Here is a 16,497-nt window from a genome sequence, read left to right as displayed (position 1 = left end):
ATTCATATTATAAGTAAAAAATATTTAAATTTATGACATTAACATAACATATGTGAGAAACAAAGAATTATTAATTTTTTAAAATATGAAGTTAATACAGCAGTACTTTTAGTTTTTAAATCATATCGCTGATTCATATTTGAATTATTCGGTTATTAATGCCTGTAACTGATCTAATAAAATTATATTCTAAAAACATGATAAATTTTTACTATTATTACAAACAACTGTGAGTACTATTGTACTTCAGCGATTCTTGTTATATTATTAAACTTTAAACACAAGTTTGCACTAACTATATTAGAATTATTAAAATTTCTTGAAATTAGAAACATTCGGTTCGCACTGGATTTAGTGAATATTACTAAGATTCCTAAATGAAAATATCAATCATTTAATAGGATTTCTTATTAAATTTAAAATTATTTCTTTCTGAAAAGTGACACTTTAAGGAAACTCAAAGCATAGAATCTATTAATATTATTAATACTACAAAAACTATATATTAAACTCGACTTGCGATTTTGTACGAACGTATAGCGATCTTGATATTATGAATATATAATATACATACATGCAACTATGATTAATATAAATCTAAAAATAATATCATAATTAGCATGAGATAAATTTATTCTTCATTATATTTTGGATTTTGTTAAATTTTGTAAATTCTCATTATTCTAAAAAACAATATCATTTAATTCACAAATTTAAAATTGAAAAATATAAAATAAGTTGTATAAACTATTATAATATTATAAGATCATAATTATACTGAATTTTTTATAAATAGCTTTATAAAACATCATATGGAAATTATTTATTATCCTTTATATGATGTAAAATGAAATAATACTTTTGGCATTGAATTCGATTATTCTTTTTGCAAGAAGTAATTTAGCCATAAGTGTATGACCTTTTTCAGAAGTTATCATATGTTCTGTTATAAATTATTGTAAGAATTTCCAAATATTTGTGTAAATTCCACTATCTAATCATAACATTAATTTTTATAAAATTTAACAATTTTCATAATTTACGCAAAGCAGATATAATTATAAATGCGAATTACTTTGGAAATATCCTGCAAAATCACATTGTTTAATCATTTTCAGATGTGTATGGTTATATTGTTGTTCAATTTTTCAATAAAACTCAATCGAATGAATATATTAGCATATTAATATTGTTACAATATTTATAGTTAATTGATATTTTCCTTTCAGAAAATTTTTTTATTTTTTTTAAAAATTATTTTCATTATTTAAATATTGAACAAAATTTCTGCCTACGTCACTCCAAAGCAATTCATTGTTTATATTCAAAGGAAATATACAAAATAATTTCAGTTAACTAATTGTTTACTTGTTTTCCTTGATCCAGAACTCTTACTTCTGATTCGGGAATTCCCTGAACTTGCGCAATTTTCGCAACCAGCTGTGCGTTCGACATTCCCGGCTCAAGTTCGACGTCGATAATTCTTCCAGTTGTCGTTTTAACCTGAATAACTCTTCCTCTTGTTTGCTGCTGATTATCATTACCAAACAAAATTGGCGAAATTTGAGTAAATATTTCGAGAACAGAATCAGCTGAAGACTCAGAGAGACACTTCTTCACTTCGTTTGTTACCATTTGTTTCACTTCGGTTCTTACGTTCTTCCATTTGGATATACTGTAAAGATGTTCTATAGTAAAGTTGGACTTCAATGAGTTATAAATTTCATTACCGAATTCGACTTTAGTTTCATTTCCTAACAACACTAAGAAATGTTTTAATGCTTCTGACTTATTATCTAATTCCTTAGCGAAATTCATAAAATGTTCATTACCTATAACATTAATTGTATCTCTAAAGCAAATAAAATTATCAGTTAACACAAGTAATGGTTGAATTGTTTCATTAATCTTCTTACATATTGAAGAAAGCCTTTGTAAGTCATTTGATTTATTTTCTTTAAACTTATGTACAACTTCTTCATTTAATGCATTGCTAATGATTTTATATGGTTTTGTTGAACGACGACTCCATTCTAATGATACATTAGTAATTGGATTATTATTACCAAGAATTGATACTAATTGTTCTTTAGCAATTGCATTAAATTCATTTTGAAGAGATTTAAATGAAGAAACAAATGAATCGATCAAAGATGAATTAACTGAACTTGCGCATAATGTAACACAAAACTTAAACAGTTGTTCACTAAGTTCAAGTAATGAATTACCATTTAATTTATTAGTTATAAATGGAATAATTGTTTCTTGAAGTGTTGAAGCTTCGATATTAATTGATGGTAATATTTCGATTGCATATTCCACCATGAAACTATCACTTGAATTTAATGCTTGACAAATGAATTTAGTGATGAAATATTCATATAATGATTTCCATTCATTTGATCCATTTTTAATATTAGAAAATCCGTCAATGTTAATATCAACTTTCATATCGGATATAATTTGATTCATTCCAATTGCTCTACGTGCAATTTGTTTGTTGATTAATATTCCCGAAATTACAGTTAACTCATTTGGATATTTAGAATAACAAATTTCTAATGCATCACATAATTGTTTTGATGATTTTGTTGGTGTTGAACCAATGTTATATAAATTAATATAATATTGTGCAACTGATGAGAAAATTGATTGAGAAACTATTAAAGAATTTGAATTTGTTGCTGCAAATGTAATGAAATCAATACAATATTGTGGCGCTTCAACTAATCCAATGATATTATTATCAAGACATAATTTAAATAATGAAGATAAACCATTTTCATTAATTTTACAATTTGATGATTGTGCAATATCAATTAAATTCTTTATAAACGAAATTCTGTCTTTAACAGAATATATAACTTGTGGAACAATATTTTGTATTAAATTAGAGAAAAGTGGACTTGATAATATCTTTGATATTAACTTAATGTCATTATTAAGTAATGCTCTTCGAATGAATACATCAAATGTAGAAGCAGAAAAATGAATATCATATTCTGTAAGTGGACAAAGTAATGAAAATTGTTCTGAAATCTTCGGCCAAATAGAATTACGACGTTTATGACATAATTCTTGGAAAATTTTGGTTGATTTAGTATAAATTGATTGACGTGACTTTGTTTGCATAACAAATGTTTCAAATAATTTAATAAGGAATTCATCACTTAAAACAGGTGTTATTAATGTAACAAAATTGGTCAAATTTTCGTTTAGAAATATTTGATCAGTTGGAATTGATTCTAATGCTTTAGCAACTTTAAGATATGGTTTATATATTAATTGTTCATTTTGAGGTTTTAGTACAGTTTCAATATATTTTGGTTTTGGTATTTTTTGTGGTTTTATTAATTCATTTTCTGAATGGAAATCAAGTAATTTATTTTCGGCATTATGTAAATCTAAAGTTTTTTGATTTTTATTTTGGATTAATTTTGCTTCAGTTTCTATTTCATTTCGAAGAAGTTTTCTTGATTTATCTCTAAATTCAAATGCAATTGGTGTCTTAATATTTAATTTGAATGTAATTAATGGTGGATCAAATAAAATAGTTGTATTATTTCCATGATAAAAGTCATATAATTGAAGAGTTTTAATTAATTCAAATAAATTTGATGATGAAAATAATTTATAATCAGTTGAAATAGATTTGAAGAATTCATAATTTGTTTTAGAGAGTTCAATTTTAGGATTCAAACTCAATTCTTCAATTTTTACATCTAAATCATCAAATGTTGGTTGCCTTAATTCAATATTAATAACATCCGCTAAAGATTTCTTTAAAAATGTTTGAAATTGTATTAAAAAAGCAATTGATGGCTTCTCAGAATTTACTGGTTTTTGTACTGTTTGAATTTTTTTATAAAAGAATTCTAAACATTTTACATATGATAAGCCACCAATTTTAACTTTGGGTGTTCTCATTATTTCTTCATAATTTAATAATATTTTTGGATCAATAACTTCTATTTGTTGATATTGAGAAGTTTCACCAATTTTAATATGTGAAACTTTTGTTTTCGATAATGCGTTAACTAATGTTTTAACATATGTTTTGTAATCGGTTCTATTAAGAGGATAAACTCTAGTAAATAATGGAGGAACATTCTTTTGTATTCCTGTAATTGTTGCAATTGATTGTGCATAAGGTAAAACTAATTCCAAAACATATGATGCAGTTTCATCTAAATGTGGTAATTCTTCACAATAACTTGTGCATATTAAAGAAAGAATTACTTTATGTATTTGTACAAATTTCATTCTTTGAAGGATTTTGTTATATAATAAAGTTGCATATTTTTTAGAGCCATAAACAAGTGAACCAACTTCCATCGATATTGGAGTACAAACAACTTCAGAGAGTAATGTCATTTGGAATGATTCATTTTCAGAATGATAAACTTTTAATAAAAGTTCACACATACGAATATGTGAATCAATTGCTTTTTTCATATATTCTTTATCATTTAAGAATAATGAATCAATTAATAATTCCATTGTATTTCTTAATAAGAATTCATATCCATCATCAAGTAAACTTGTTTTAGATTCCCAAAACTTACATGTTAATATTTTATATTCAGATAAATGTATTTTTTCTCCATTAGAATTAGTAACAAAACAATGTTCATCAACTTTTACATCATTATCTTTTATAATTAATTGCGTTTTCCTTGGTGATGAAAGTTGAAGAATAGGTGCGGATAATGCTGTAACACCTGCAACTTTAACCCAATCAGCAAAATCGTCACTTAATGGATCTCTAACTGATGCAGCAATTAATTTATCCCTTAAATCCTGATCAATGAAATTTAATACACTTCGATAACCATCACGTGTTCCTTCAAATGCTGGTAAAGAACTAACAGGAAATGTTTGATATGTTGCCCATAAATTTGGTATTAAACGAAGAAGGAGATCACTATATTTACGAACATCGACTTGAACAATACTTTCGCGTGCATCGAAAACAGCATTAATTGTATTAGTTATAATTGTAATTGCTTCATCAAATGAAAGTAATGAAAATGTTTGACTTGTATTAGGTTTTAATGTATCAATAACTTTTTGGAATAAAGTTGCTTGTTCTAAATCAATGAAATAATGTATTACGTTTTCGTTTAATTTCTTAAGTAAATATTGCCAAAACGATTCATAACGACCTCCAAGTTGACGCATTTTATGGACTTCAAATGATAAATTATTATCAGTCATCATTTGGATGGAAAGATCCTTTAGAACATGTTGTTTGGAATCGCCATTTAATTCAAGTTCACATGCAGGTAAGAAATAAGAATTAACTAATTCTTCTTTCTTTAGATATTGATTTAATGTATAAAAAACACCTTTTGGATTCGATGTTATTATTGATAAAACATTATCAGGATGTTGCTCATGAAATGGTACTTTAATTAACATTTGACGAATTTCAATGATTTTCTTTTGATTTAAATCTTTAATAATGTTTAACTTAGTTGGATGCGAATCTTTTTTCAAACTTTTTTCAAGAACTGATAATAAAACAGGTAAAACATCATCGCGTTTTTTGAAAGCAGAAAAAGGAAATGAATTAATGTCATATTCAGTTGCAAATGGTGGAATTTTAGCAACTGGAAGTTTAACTGTTGTTTTATCAAAATCAAGCAATGTTTGAAATATTGGTTCTAAAATAGAAATAGGTAATAATGGAACAACATTTGAAAATTGACTTAAAACCCAAGAGTGTTGTTGAACATTTAGAAAACATTCATGAATTGCAGAAATTTCTTCCTCTGATGGATGCTTTCTAAGTTTTACTAATATGTCTGATTGTATTTGGGTTATGTCAAGAACAGCAATTAATACAGATTTCGGCATTTTTGATAATTGTTCGCATGTAAAAGAGAATGATTCACTAGGAATAGAGCCATTTAATTCCAATATAGCTTGAAGAAGTTCTTCCCATTTTTCAGATCCAACTAGATAATCAACCAAATAATGACGTTGAGAAATTGGCTGAGATATTTTTTGAGATGTTTGCAATTGTGTTGTTCCATTATTTCGAGAATCTTTAGTTTCTCCTTCATCACGTACTATATAAAAATCACGTCGGGTTGCAGATTTCATTGATTTCTTTTAAGTTACAAGTTTTAAAATCTGGTGTGAAATGTTTTCTATCGTTTCGAATTCAATTTTGCAATTGATTGAAAATTCCATTTATAAAATTGTTTGTATGAGATGATTCAAAAAGTGAATTTTACAACGAGTGATAGAAAATTTTATATGAGATTTATCAAAAAGTGGACGTTGGGCTGATTTTCTCTCCTGTTCACTTTTTGATATAACGTTGGCAAGCCGGAATACAAAAAGTTGATGGTATAAACTTATCAAAAAGTTGAGAATGTGGATGAAATAAAAGATCGCTGGGTAAATGAATCTAAAAGTTACTAAGACGTTTATCTCGTTTAAAAATTATGGTTGTATAATAGGATTAATCCTTATTGGAGATTTTCGACAAACGATAAAAAATATCTCATATTCCGCAAACAATATATTAATGAATGCATTAAAATTTACATATAATCAAATTGCCAATATATCATATTGTAAATCGTCAGAATATAATTTTTATACTAATAAAGCCTGATCAAAAAAATTGTTCCACCAATTTGATAGGGTACCGTTTATTTTATCAAACATGGAATACAAGATGCCAGAATCTATGATAAAGAATCGTTTGGAAATCATTCAGCTGATATCCCAAGGATGAACAATACCCAAATTTCCAGGGAAACTGGGCATTGTCGAAAATTTGTGAGAAAAGTTAGAAATGATTTAAATATAAAACTGTATTTACTCAAACTACTCCAATTGGATGACCATCTATTGTAAATGATGCCACTATCGATAGAGTCAACAGCATGACACTAAATAATAGAAGAATGGGAACAAGAACAATTTCCAATATCCTCTCAGAAACAAGTCCTATTAATAATTATTAGACTGTTTACAACATCCGGAAGAGCCAAGGATTCATCTATCTTCCACCCCGCAATACCTTATTTCTAACTGATTATCAAAAGCAAGATCGAATAAATTTTGCTCAATTTCATATCCAAAATGGAACTGATTGGAAAAAAGTATTGTTTGTTGATGAATCTTATTTTTATTTGAACGATAGCCATAGGTGGCTTTGGAGAAGGCGAGGGGAAGTTTGTGATGATATTTTTAATCATCATAGAAAGTTCACCCTCAAAGTTTTAATGTTTGGTGGAATCAACTATGAGTACGAAACATTATTAATTGCTGTCCAGAGTAATGTCAACTCTGATGTATACATTAATGATTGCATAATCAATACAAATATGATTGAAGGTATGAACAAGCTATATGGAGACTATGAATTGTTTCTTTTTTAAGATGGAGCCACTTCGCATACCAGCAAAAAGACAACTGAGTTTTTAAAGAATAAGTGCAAAGTCATCGAAAACTGGCCAGCGAACTCACCTGACTTTAACGTTATCGAGAATATGTGGTCTATCTTGAAGTACAAGGTAGAAGCACTTTCACCTAAATCTGTAGATCAATTAATCGAAATTGCATTTTCTTTATGGAATGAAATTGATGATAACACCATTAAGAACTTGGTGGATTCGATGCCAAATAGGCTTCAGGAAGTTATAAATCACCAAGGAGGGCCTAATGGTTACTGAGTAAAGTTCTAAAACGATATGGTAGACCACTTGATTAGTAAACATCACAAAATAGTGTTAAAAAAAGATGTTTCACCCTGCATTCAATATTTGAGACGTTTGAATGGGGAAGGTAAAACAACTTTTCTGATCAGGTTATAGAATAGTTGATTTTAATACAAAAATGATTTCATTCATTTTGGTTATTTTTCGACTTTAGTTCAGGGTTTACAAAATATATCAATTAGAGTAATAGAATAATAAGGTTATATGCACATTCCCCAGACACCTACATCACATATCAATATATACCGATATCACTTTTTGTTGACATTCAAAAAGTGATATCGGCTAACATTACGGGAACCCCTGTTGTAAATACTATTCGAAAGGTTGTATAATATTTTCTATATTGATCAATAGAATTTATTGTATGAGTTAACTCAAAAAGTTGAGAAGGTAAAGTATAACTTTTTTATTCACCAATGCTTCTATAAGATAACCAATAATTTTAAAATAATCTAAATAGTTTGAAACTTATTTTACTCATTTTATATATATTTTGATGTTTGTGATTTGTTTTAATGATTTTTATGTTTCGGATAAAATCACTTCATTTTGCAACCAAAAATATCGAAGAAATGGTTAAAATAATTTAGAAATTTCTTGAAAAGTCTCAGATCGTACTCAAAAAAAATTATTATTTAAATAATAATAGTATACAGTATGTTTGTAAAAGTATTCCTTTGCTAAAACAAGGTATTTTAATGTGAATGAAATAAACAATTGGCGGAATCAAAAAAAAAAGTTAATAAAGCACAATTATAACATACAAATAATATAGAAATATAGATTAGAAAAAGCAAGAGCTTTGCTGAATAGGATAAGTTTTTATATATCAAGGATAAAGCTGTACGCAAAAAACTCTTCCCTTAACGTTTTTTTGACCGTTTAAAACCCAAGTGGTTCCTCCAAAATATCTGTATCGCATTTTATGAAAAAAGTGCCATTTGTATTGATACATTTTATATCACACAGTGGAACTCAGAAATAATGTTTAATAATTCCCAAGATAACAACAATATCAGTGTTATAACTTCGGAAGATAAAAAGGGCAATTCTATTTCACAATCTCCTTATTTAAAAATACTCATAGAGCTGAAACAAATTATATTTAATTTAACTAATGAAAACATAAATTTATCATTGGAAAAAACTAAAGAATTATGTGATTCAAACTTTACATATTCTTTTAATTTAATCATAATCAATTTGATATACTATTCATTTTTATCACAAAATAATGAAAGTGATATATGTATAAAATATTTAGAAGAACTTCAAACAAAAGAAAATAATCCAAAGATCATTGATATTTTTATTGATTACATATACAAGCGCGCATCACCGGAAACATATTATTTAATTGAAAAAATGATAGAACAAAATATTGTTGATAAAAGCATTTCTTCATATTTTAAGACTGAATATTTTGCTCATTATCAAACTGAAGAAGAAAGTACGTCATTTTTTTCTAAAGATGAATTTTTATATTACTTCTTACATAATTATTCTAAACTATCAAATAATGATTGGGAACTTCATAAACAATATATTAAAGAAGGACATAATCCAAATGAAATATCAAAAATAATTCGAAACGATGAAATCGAAAAACTTCAAGAAATAACATCACAAACAAATTTTGATTTTAATCAATTTATTGAGCCATCACTTTATGAAAGATGTTCATTTATTAATAAAAAAAAAAGGTTACATTAATTGATTATGCAGCATTTTTTTCTTCAGTTAAATGTTTTAAATATTTACTTATGAATGGTGCAAAAGTAAATAACACAGGTAAATATGTAGTTGCAGGTGGAAACATTGAAATAATTCATTTATGTGAACAAAATCATTCTTCATTTAATAATGCATATAAAACAGCAATTAGATTCCATAGAAATGATATTTTCAAATATTTTTATGAGAAATATTGTGAAAAATCTGATCCATCAATTTTTAGCTCTAGAACCCAACCACCTTATAATCAACCAAAAAGTTCTCAACAATTAAATATAAAAGTTGATCAAGATACTATTAATAATTTTGAACAGTTTTGCATTCATAGTGGGAATTATGAAATTTTCTCATTTTTGGAAGAAGAAAGATTTGTAATTAATAATTCACAAAATAATTTATGTGAATCTGTTATTAATATATCAGCACTACATGGTAACTTATATCTTATTAAATATTTCGCAAATAACCCATTTCCAAAAGAAGTTTTATTTAATTCTTTAATATCGGAAAATTTGGAACTTGTAAAATATGTTATCGAACTGAAAAAAATTGATATAAATGCTAAAGATATTTTTTTGTTTTATTTATTGTTTATATATTTGTTTAGGAATTTTAAAATAATATTTAGAAATTAATCAAATTATTTAATACGGCACTTATCATTGCTTCTGATAAAGGTTACACAGAAATAGTGAAATTACTTCTTGAACAAGAAGGAATTGATATTAATGATAAAGGTGTTTATTTACTTTGTTTGAGATTTGTTTTAATGTTTTTTAATTCCAAAATAATATTTGGGAATTATATGTAATGTTTTATACAGCACTTGCTCGTGCATCTCTATTTAATTATGTAGAAATAGTAAAATTACTATTGCAACATAAAGAAATTGATGTTAATGCTGGTAATGTTATTATATTTGAAATATTATTTATATCAATAATTTTATATTTTGTTTTTACATTTGGAAATTAATCACTTTATTTGAAACACCACTAATTCAAGCTGCAAAAAATGGTTCAAGTGAAATTGTTAAATTACTTGTTAAACAAAAAGATATTCAAATTAATGCTAAAGGTGCTTAAATATTTTGTTTAAAGTATATCTAATATAATTGAAATTTCTTAATTATATTTGGAAATTATTTGATTTATTTAAGACAGAGCTTTCTATAGCATCTAGTGAAGGTCATACAGAAACAGTAAAAATACTTCTTGAGCAAAAGGATATTGATATTAATATAAAAGATATTTGTTTGTTCAATTTAATGATTATTGAAATAATTTTGGATTATATCATGAGATTTAGGAATTATACAAATAACTTAAAACTCCTCTAATTGAAGCATCTGAATGGTCATACAGAAGTTGTTAAATTACTTCTTGAACATGAAGGAATTGATGGTAATGCTAAAACATCAAATGTTTATTTCAACTTTATGCTTCAAAATAATATTCGGAAATTATGAAAATTATTTAAAACAGCACTTATGATTGCATCTGAAAATCAATATTTTGAAATAGTTAATTTACTGATTCAACAAAAAGGAATTGATATTAATATTAAAGATATTTAATGGATTTATTTAGTATTGATTTGATTAATTTAATGTTTAAAAATAATATTTGGAAATAATTTAAATTATTTAATTCATTATTTATATTAGCATCTTTAAGTGGTAAAATAGAAACTGTCAAAACACTTTTAGAACATAAATTGTTTGATATTAATGAAAAAAATATTTATTTGTTCTTCTTTTAATTTATTTTATTAATTTATAGTATCAAAATTTTATTTGGAAGTTATTTGATTTGCTTAATACAGCACTTATGTATGCATCTAAATGTGGTAAAACAGAAATTATTAAATTTCTACTTGAGCAAGATGGAATTGAAGTTAATGCAAAAAATATTTTTTTGTTTTATTTAATACTTATCTAGACAATTTAAAATTTCAAAATAATATATGGAAATTATTAAAAACATTTGATACAGCGCTTATTTTAGCAACTGGAAGTGGTTTTACGGAAACAGTTAAATTACTTCTTAAACATAAAGAAATTGATATTAATGCTAAAGGTTTTTATTTATTCTATTTAAAATTTATTATAATAATATTATATTTCAAAATAATATTTGGAAATTATTTAAATTATTTTATACAGCACTTCTATTGGCATCTATAAAAGGTTATATAGAAATAGTTACATTACTTCTTGAACAAGAAGGAATTGATATTAATGCTAAAGATATTTATTTGTTTTATTCAAAATTTATTTTAATAATTTAATATTTCTGCAAAACATTTGAAATATAAATAAAATATTTGAAACATCACTGATATTTTCATCTTATAAAGGTTATATAGAAATAGTTACATTACTTCTTAAACAAAAAGGAATTGATATTAATGCTAAAGATAAACTTTAGATACTTTATTTAAAATATGTTTCATTATTTTAATATTTCGAAATAGTATTTGGAATTGACTCAACTTATTTTGTACAGCATTAATTTATGCAGCTCAAAATAATCAATTTGAAATAGTTAAATTACTACTTAAACAAGATGGAATTGACATCAATATTAAAGATGTTCATTAATTTTATTGAAATTATATATGAATTATTTTTAGTATTAAAATAATTTTTGGGATTTAATAAAACAATTTGATACAGCACTTATGAAAGCTACATATAAAAGCAACACAGAAATAATAAAATTACTTCTTAACCAAAAAGGAATTGATTATATTTCTAAAGATATAGATTTGTAACATTACATATTTCATATAATAATTTGATGTTTCAAAATGAAATTTGGAAATTATATAAATCATATTGGACAACATTTATGGTTGTATCTGGACTAGGCAATATTGATCTAGTTAAAATGCTTCTTGAGAAAGAGAGAAATGATATTAATGCCAAAGATATTTATTCAGTATATTTAACGTTTATTTTAATTATTTTCGATTTTTAAACAACTTTTGGAATTTATTATATAAATTTGAAACAGCACTTATAAAAGCAATATATAAAAATCATATAGAAGTAGTCAAATTACTTCTTGAACAAGAAGGAATTGATATTGATACCAAAGATATTTATTTGTTTTATTTAAAATTTATATTAATAATTTGAAATTATAAAAGAATATATGAAAATTATTAGAATTATTTAATACAGCACTTATATGGGCATCTGAAAATGGTCATACAGAAATAGTTAAATTGCTTCTTGAACAAGATAGAATTGATATTAATGCTAAAAATATTTATTTGTTTTGTTTAATACCCATTTTAACATATTAAAATTTCAAAATAATATGTGGAAATTGTTTTAGTTATTTAAAACAGCACTGATTGTGGCATCTCAAAAAGGTTTTCATGGAATAGTTAAATTACTTCTTGAACAAAAAGGAATTGATATTAATACCAAAAATATTCATTCGTTTTATTTGATATTTATTTTAATAATTTGAAAATTCAAAAGAATACTTGGAAATTAATTAAATCATATTTAACAGCACTTATGTATGCATCTTTTAAAGGTCATGCAGAAATTGTAAAATTACTTCTTGAAAAGGAAGGAATTGATATTAATGCCAAGGATATTTATTTATTTTATTTAAAATTTATATTAATAATTTGAAATTATAAAAGAATATATGAAAATTATTAGAATTATTTAATACAGCACTTATATGGGCATCTGAAAATGGTCATGCAGAAATTGTAAAATTACTTCTTGAACAAGAAGGAATTGATATCAATGTGAAAGATATTTCTTTGTTTTATTTGAAATTTATTTCTATAATTTGAAATTTTATAATAAATTTTGGAATATATAAAAATTATTTGAAACAGCACTAATTAAAGCATCTTCAAGAGGTTATACAGAAATAGTTAAATTACTTTTTGAACAAGAAGGAATTGATATTAATGCTAAAAATATTTATTTGTTGTATTTAATATTCATTTTAATCAATTAAAATTTCAAAAAAAATATTTGGAAATTATTTAAATTATTTCGAACAGCACTTATTGAAGCATCTTTAAATGGTCATACAGAAATAGTTAAATTGCTTCTTGAACAAGATAGAATTGATATCAATGCAAAAGATATTTATTTTTTAAATAAAAAGCTTATTTTAATAATTTGATATTACAAAATAATATTAGGAAATCATTCAAATGATTTAGCACAGCATTAAAATATGCACAATCAAAAAACAACTTAGAATTAATACAAACACTTAATGAGAAAGGTGCAGAAGGTGGAAATGCTGATTTCGTATTTTTACCTACAAATAATCGCACATTCCGTTTATTCGGTCATATGGAAAATAAGCCAAATTTTACATTTCAACAAAAAATTGAAAACTCGAAAGAGAAGGATCAGTTTGAAAACAACAATAAGATTAACATACAAACACAAACAGATAAAAATATTGTCATATCACATCAAAAAGCACCAGAATTTTTTGATAAGATAATGCTTTCAATATGACTTTTTTCTTTTAAGTTAAGATATTTCAAAAAGAATAAAGTAAAGTAAAAGTAATGTATCTATGATTAGTTACAAATGTCATATAGAACGTATTGAGATTCAAAATATCAAATAAAAAACATATAAAGTTTTCACATTTTTTTTAATATCAACATTAAAGCAGAATGTGAATTTTTAAAATTTTTCTTTAAAATATTGAGAAATCACATAGACTGACAACAAAATTTTAGATAGACCATAAATTTTTATATGGTTTGTTAGAAAATAGAAATTTTTACATATATTTAGTCCCAAAAATATGAATTAATTAAAAAATGTTTAAAAAATCGAGAAAAAAGAATTTTTCGTGTTAACGTTCTCCTGAGTAAAATGAGTGAAAATAGAAATATTGGGAAAATAACAAAATTCAATCGAAAAAAAGATTCATTAAATATATATTACTCAATATGTTCTCCACTAATAATGCTACAGTGTAATCGTGGGTTATATTAAAGTGTCGGTCTACAGGTTTTTCGCTGCAGTCTATATAAATTTATTTAAATTATTTTTCGAAAAACAAATCGCAGGCATAAATTTAACATTAATTGTCACCAGTAAAACCCGTTCCATTGTTAACAAATGATATTTTTTCATCAGAGATATCTCTAAATGCACAAAAAATGTATTTATAAATGACAAAAATCACGTTTAATTAATCAGCAGTTATATATGTTGAGCTTTGCGCCAAGAACTCCGACGACTGACTCTTATCTATGAACAAAGCAGCTGCCTTATTTACGTCGTCTGTCATCACTTCCTTATTTTTATGTCTCGCGGCAATCAACGACGAAGTTGTAATTAATTGCATTGCGTATCTTAAAGATCTTAACTTCGCATAAACTGTTAATGTCTTTAATGCTTCTTTCGACATTGTCACGTCTTCTTCTTCACATCTTTTGATGAGAATCTTCTTTAACTCTTTTTCTGTGTATGTATTCGTTGGTATAATCAAAGTCCTTTGTAACATATCATAAGGAATTCCATGCGGCCCGATTTCATTTGTTCCGCGGACTTTAGTATTACCTCTGTTACTCGCCATGATGATAATTGGCGCTGATGGACTTTCCATAGCTCTGTTAAGAAATGAGAAACATTCGATGTCGAGCATATGGACTTCATCGATGAATAGAACGCCTGGAATAAGTTCGGCACGTTTCTCATCTTGCCATTGCTCGACTTGCTTATCAACATGATCACGAATTTCCGGTTTGATTTCACCAGTGTCACCCGAAAAAAGTGCCAGGAAGCCTTGGTTTCGGGAATTGACAACATCAATCTCGTGGAGCGTAAGGGTGTGGACTGTCTCTTTCTTGGTTTTAAGTTCTCCATCCGGGGTGTGCACAAATTGCATTCGAGGACCTGTTGCATCAAAATCTTGCGCATGTGCAAATGAACGGCCAAGTCGTGTCATATTACCAGTGGATGTGTCAATGGATATAACATCACCTATCTCTATCTTAAGACGCGTGATTTGATCAATCATACGTGGACCTAAATCAAATACTGATTCCATATCAGTGGTCTTTAATGTGATACTGCCAGTACGTTGGGCTCTTTCACCTGATGGTGGCTGAATTTCAATCTCTACAACTTCACCTTCACATACTTCAGTGACTTCATGTATTTTGACACCAATTGATTGACGTAATGCTTGTGTAAGGGCTTCAGTTTTGTTCATTTCAAGTGAAAAAACTTCGCTACCAGTGATTGATGTAAATGGAGTATCAGGACCAAGTGACTTGGATAATGCGTGCGCCAATGCTGTTTTACCTGTACCTGGTGGTCCAGCAAGAAGAATTACTCTTCCTGCAATTTTACCACTTTTGATCATTCTTAAAACAACACCTAAAGCTTTTCTTGCATTGTTTTGCCCAACAAGACCTTCCGAATCTTGACGTGGTGCTAATATATCTGAAAGACCTAATCCACGGATATGTGAATGTGCGCCAATACGTTCGAGTGGTGTTGGTGTTATGTCTGTTTCTTGTTTATTTATTGGGATCTCCATCAAATAAATGGTCAGATAAAAATAAACGGTCGAATTGGAGCACCCTCATTTTGAACGTTGTAAACCGTTTTTGCACTTTTGCTTTACCTAACCGGGTCGATAACGCTACTTCTCTTATCAATTTTCATTCAGAATTTTCTCAAAAATAGAAACGATGAACTTTTTGAATTTACCAGTGGTAATTGAAAAGAACTGAAGTTGCGTGGACATTCCCTTCTGTTTTACCATAGAATGATATGAATTTCATAGAAATCATTATATTATTTGTATTTGGGGTAGGTGCTTCTTGCGTTTCGCATGATTCCGATTTTCATTCACCGAATTTTGAAATTTCAGATGATTTTTTTCGACTCTTCAAATTCAATAAAACCTATAACATTCTTAACAATAAAACAAACATAAAAATTCATGATGAGCATAAGACACTTGCATCTTCTTACATGCATACAATTAATACATATGAA

General features: G+C 26.3%; 2 protein-coding genes across 2 annotated transcripts; both read right to left on the bottom strand.

Annotated features, from left to right (window-relative positions):
- Positions 1 to 1,356: 1,356 nt before the first annotated feature.
- GO595_010845 (uncharacterized protein) lies at positions 1,357 to 6,108 on the bottom strand (the record flags this gene model as incomplete). The annotated part of the gene is made up of 1 exon (XM_067913569.1): positions 1,357 to 6,108. One exon carries the CDS (start codon positions 6,106 to 6,108, stop codon positions 1,357 to 1,359), a length of 4,752 nt encoding a protein of 1,583 aa, XP_067769583.1.
- An 8,569-nt stretch (positions 6,109 to 14,677) lies between these two features.
- On the bottom strand, positions 14,678 to 16,033 carry GO595_010844 (RuvB-like 2; the record flags this gene model as incomplete). Its single annotated transcript, XM_067913567.1, has 1 exon — positions 14,678 to 16,033. The coding sequence occupies one exon, from the start codon at positions 16,031 to 16,033 to the stop codon at positions 14,678 to 14,680; it is 1,356 nt and encodes a 451-aa protein (XP_067769582.1).
- Positions 16,034 to 16,497: the final 464 nt, after the last annotated feature.

Source organism: Histomonas meleagridis, assembly GCF_020186115.1.
Source record: "Histomonas meleagridis strain 2922-C6/04-10x chromosome Unknown scaffold_61, whole genome shotgun sequence".
Classification (NCBI taxonomy): Eukaryota; Parabasalia; order Tritrichomonadida; family Dientamoebidae; genus Histomonas; species Histomonas meleagridis.
The sequence above is the reverse complement of the archived record's forward strand: the minus strand, read 5'-3'. Positions and strand labels throughout refer to the sequence as shown.